This window comes from Colias croceus, chromosome 16 (assembly GCF_905220415.1).
Source record: "Colias croceus chromosome 16, ilColCroc2.1".
Taxonomy (NCBI): Eukaryota; Metazoa; Arthropoda; class Insecta; order Lepidoptera; family Pieridae; genus Colias; species Colias croceus.
In genome coordinates, this window is record NC_059552.1 from 1987215 (window position 1) to 1992530 (window position 5316).

The 5316-nt window shown below is 32.9% G+C and overlaps 1 protein-coding gene across 1 annotated transcript; it reads right to left on the reverse strand.

The window, feature by feature from the left end:
* Positions 1-705: 705 nt before the first annotated feature.
* Positions 706-3461, reverse strand: LOC123698685. The gene is made up of 4 exons (XM_045645431.1): positions 3351-3461; positions 2896-3071; positions 1892-2002; positions 706-844 (listed from the first exon to the last, which is right to left on the reverse strand). The coding sequence occupies exons 1-4, from the start codon at positions 3459-3461 to the stop codon at positions 706-708; spliced, it is 537 nt and encodes a 178-aa protein (XP_045501387.1).
* Positions 3462-5316: the final 1855 nt, after the last annotated feature.

The window sequence follows — 5316 nt, forward strand, 5'->3', positions numbered from 1 at the left end:
CGCTCCTGTGGGAACACCTGTGCACTCGGCGCGCTGGTAGCCGTGGCGGCAACAAGATGGCAGGATAGGAAGGTAGCGGGAGGGGTAACGCTGCACGTCGCGTTATTTGAAAAATATTGTCATAATAAAAATAGTGACGTCTGTGAGATGTATAGCACGTCAGTTAAAGGTTAATAGAAACATTTAAAGATAATATTTTCAAAAAAAGTTTAAATAGCTAATAATCCATCTAAGTAGTCAATCCACTGTTGAGTCAATCCTTACGTACTGGTGTGCTGATAAAAACTGAACAAAAATAATCCATATCCCAACTTATAATGTCAATACACTTTGAGTTATTATCCCACGAATCCGTGACTGTAATTTTACATGTATGTAGTTAAGCATGATTGTTTTCAAGGCATTATTTAGTACTAATTTACGATTAGTAAATTATATATAACATTAATTATATATAACATTCTGTTGCAGGTTTATTGTTACACAGTCACGGTAAGGCTGGCTTTCTTATCTCGCTGACCGGGAGGCGGCTGAAACGTATGAACCTTTAAGAGGGTTTTAGCATAATGCGTATGCGGTGTACTACGGCAGAGTGCATGGAGGTTAATTAATTTAATTATTTCGAAATTTTGAAATAAACTCGTGTCTATTATATCACAGTTTTTTATTTCATTTTTTTTTCAGTTTTGATTTCATAAATTGAACTTAATGCTTTTGTTTATTGAGCATTAAAATAAAATCCAGGATGGAAAACGGACAATTATGAGGCCGGTCACAGAAGTTCGGATCCAATATTTCTCTGTACATTTCACTTATTTCATTTTCGTCCTCTTGCAATGGTGCTCTGAAAATGATAATTATTATTTATTTATTTGTTTGTTGTATTTATTTAATACGTCAATAAAGTTGTACAGATAGGAAACCTTAGAACTAATTACAGAAAAGACAGGGTACAACTTATTTGGCGGCCTTATCACGTAGCAGTGATCTCTCCCAGGGAACCACATTAAAAGATAAACGAGGTAATTGGCGGGACTAAAACAGTATAAAAAAGTATATCAAACCTATATACATATTTAGTATTCATAACTGAAATAAAATGTTACGTAATCTCATTTGGAATCATAAACCCGACCCTTTTAATAATAATATGCATATAACATAATACATATTAAGTATGAAAATAATACATAGCCTAATATCTAAGTTTTTATGAAGATTTAGCTATTGTTCTCATTATTCAACGTTAAAATAATTCAACTCACTGAACTTAAGGACGTATTGTTTTTAATACCGTTATTAATAAATTACGCAAAACGCTACAAATATGTTGCACTCTACTACTCGCGAATAAAACCATAGTATAAAGAGAACAAGTAGGCTGACTCCTAGCGTTTAGGAGCGCACGGTACATAAACTCGCGAGGCGCAGGGTTTTAACTTGTCGAGATGATACATAATATTTTAAATAATTGCATTAACACACACCGACCGCTCACAGTAATGCGCGCCCCTGACGAGAACGGTCCACGAAAAGGAACCGAGCGGCGTTGTGTGCATGCGTCAAGTTTGCGAACGGTCATGAACGGTGGACGTGGCAAAGCGCTCCGCGCTCATACCAACGCAACGGCGCGATTACCTTTGTTCGCAGATGACTTACTTGTTATCTTTATACTATGATAAAACAAAACCTTAATAAAACGATTGAAAAACTTTTGACTTCAAAAAAGTTCGTTTAGCGTCTCGACTCTAGCAAGAATACAACCACTAGGCTCTAGGCGTTAATCAAACCTGCTGTGCTACCGTAGCCTTAAATATAAATTCTGTTTTCCTCCTTAAAAAGAAGAATAGCAGATATTCCATACCAATAATAATGACAATTAAACACTCACGTAAATATTGCTCTCAAGAGGTCATGAACTAGCGACTTCCCTGGCGGTGCGAGATATTTCTTGCTTTCGCAGATGCTACGTAGCACACATTCTCGACCATCCATGTTGTTACTGGAAAGGTTCATTTATTTAGGTTAAGAACTATCCTATTATAAAAAATAATTTAGTACAATAAGTATCATGTTAATTTAATTTTAGACAGATTTTAATTTATTTGGATATAATTGATCTTAGGCCCGGGCCCTTATCTATAAGTATCATTTAACAGACATGTAAATAAGCAAAGCAAGTAATTCGGATAGCCCTCTAGGTCCTCTACCTCCTAGCTTCAATATATCCATACTTCTTGGCACACCCTGTATTATAGTTATCCATTCTAGCTTGTATTAAAGTGACAGAATTATATCTGAGACAACTTTTTACTTTACAAAAAAAATAGCTCGTGCCTTTGAAACGGATGTTATTTCATCGTGCATAATTTATAAATTAGGATATGTGACGTCCAAAAGTTCCTAAATAGTTCGATTTATTGATGATATTTGTAATATAAATAAAGTAAATTTGCTTTCTCATTATGCTATAACATGTAAGGAAGCGTGTCACTAAAAAAAAAACGAAAAAACTAATGAATGAAACAAAAATCCAAACAGATGCCTAGACTGCAAATTTAATTTTAATCTGATTGAATGCTTAGAAATTATATATACATATATATACATTTAGAAATTAAAGACTTTTAAACGCGATTAATTCCTCCCCTATTGTCACCCAGTGGGCATGCTCGCTGTAAACTGTAAAGTGTTAGAAGCGTCGGATTAAAAATATAATGAAGAAATCGCGTTTAAAATCCGTTATGAAGTTTTTAATTTATAAATATAATAGGGTACAATTACCATCAATCACGATTGTGGACATTTTTAACAAACCTTTTCATATACGAACAGTTAGAGCAATTTAAATTCTATTGTAAGTATACATGGTCTAAAATTGAATAATCACACTACACGTAAAGGGCGTCTTCTATCTGCTGCCAGATCTGCCTCTTCTGCTTGTGATGCTTCCTTCTGTGTTCATCGGAGAACTTTTGGTCTGGTAGCGGGAACGAGACGTCCAGATCCGACACCACGTACCAACCAGACGGTACGTGAGTTAAGAACACCTTGGCTAACGATATCGTAATCTAAAAGAGGAAATATTAGTTTATTTTAATACTTTTTTAGAGAAAAAGTATACAATTTTTTTGTAAGTATACAATGAATAAACTTTAATTTGTTAAAATATTGTTTTATATTTTTATAAAAGAGCAGGTAACAGAACATGTGGGTCACCTAATAAGGCGATCACCACCGCCCATGAGCATTGAGCACTCAGAAAGTTACTTTTGTAAGGTAAGTGTGAGGCTCTTGCCGATTGTCGAAGGTGGATGAAGGATCACTTTTTAAATAAATCTATGGCATACGAGTACTGTTTTCCAGTGGTCCAGTTGATATGCATGGAAGTTGGTTTTACGGCGGACGGTGCGGTGATGAAATTCCGCACCAGGTATGAGCTCGAATAACGAACTGATCATTTGTTAATAAGCACCCTCTCACCTATAAGCATCCCTTACTGTATTGTACAGGTAAACAGGCAAATTGAATATACAAAATGCTACCTTATGAACTCGTAAAGGCTTATCTCTATTAGTCACAGGGTGAATTTAAACTCAGTTTTTCTAAAGATTTTCCAGTTCAAATTCCATAAATTAAGACTCTTATATTTCCCTCTAATCGTGAATATAGTACTCGCAAAGTCTATTATTAACCATTCTCTTTCTGGATTATTATTATCCCCTTTTCTGCATCATTGCCTTTTTTACGTTTTAGTTATCAATAAGTTACGGTAAGATAAGATTTTAAAGTGAATATTTTAAGATTAAGAAATTATTGACATCACAGCTAACTTTTGGTTCTTTGCTATTGGTAGGAATCGACTATAAAATAAATAAGTAATATAGTTAAGTTATAAGTAATAAAGTTTTATATTGTTTTTGGATAAGACGTTATATTAAGAATTGAAGTAATGTAATAATTGTAAAATGATTTTTAATGCTTATAGTGTGGGATGATATACTTTACACGTACTTAAAAATACAACTGAAAAAAAAAATGAAAAATATATTTATTTATAAACCAAATGTTTTTACACAGATACACTTAGTTTGACGTTGCTCGCTTTACACATATTGGCTTAATCTATGTTTATTAAAAAGGATTCCCTATAGCACCCACACTAGGCAAGCCTGTATCGTGGGCACTGAGACTATCTACATAAATTACTAAAATAATTAAATGCAATGGTTAAACATTTATTTACCTTTATATCCCATGCCCAGTTACTGTAACAATTATTAACTTCCTTCACTGATACTGTAACAATAATTATAAATTAACAATGAATACTTACAACGACATTGCTTCCATCGGGAAAAACTAAATGTCTTCGCTTTCTTATAGCACCTATATTAGTCTTCACATTGGGACATTTTTCAAACATATATTGTTCACACACACACGGACTTACGAACAGAAATAAAATTAAAAATAACATTATTATATACAAATATTAAATCATACAGCACAGCCTATCCCGACGTCTACTTCAAGTTTGCCACGAAGTGTGGAAGGTATCTATTGTAAAGTTTTTAGTATATTACATTGCGCAATATGTGTGTACAATAATATATATACGTTAGCTTTTTCAACTATACCGCGGGGTCATACGAGGGCATGCGGGGCTTTCCCTTTATAAATAATACCTATATTATAATTGGGCCCTTTGCCCCAGCCAGGAGCCTCAGGATATTAAGTATATAATCGCAATTTTATCCTTTCAGTTTTTGCATTTTTTTTAAGTTATTGCACAAGGTGTTCATTGTATCATAACTATATCAAATAAAATTGAAAGTCCATTTTTCTAATCTGAAGTTAAAAATTAATTAATGGATCAAGGTATACGCTTTTTGATTGAATTCCTTTTAGAATTAAAGGTTTAATAATGCTAAATTTAAAACTTAGGCATATAAAAAATGTAACAGTTCAGAGAGCCTATTATAGCATTAATGAACATAATATGGAAGATAAAAATCTATGAAAAGTGTTTGCATTTCCAAAACGCATTTTTTCATAGGTCGTCAACTATTTTTACACCAAAGTAATAAGAGTATCAAGACAGATAAAGAAACATTAGTTAATATTATGTAATGTTTGTTATAAATAGATTTTCGACATAGAGTATCTAAAAATAAGTTATTTGTAACCAATATCGTATTTCTTTACAATTCATTTAGCAAGTAATTTATAACTAATATTATTAATTTGATCAAGATGTAGTTTGAACACGTGGCTTTTTACAAGCATTTATTTCTAAATAGGCTTATTATACAA

Excerpts from the sequence above, each read along its gene's own strand:
- LOC123698685 (XM_045645431.1), bottom strand. The coding sequence starts at position 3,461 with ATGATCAGTTCGTTATTCGAGCTCATACCTGGTGCGGAATTTCATCAC. Across the intron at positions 3,072-3,350 it reads ACCACTGGAAAACAGTACTC|ATTACGATATCGTTAGCCAA; the intron begins GTATGCCATAGA and ends TTCCTCTTTTAG. Across the intron at positions 845-1,891 it reads CTCTTGAGAGCAATATTTAC|AGCACCATTGCAAGAGGACG; the intron begins GTGAGTGTTTAA and ends TATCATTTTCAG.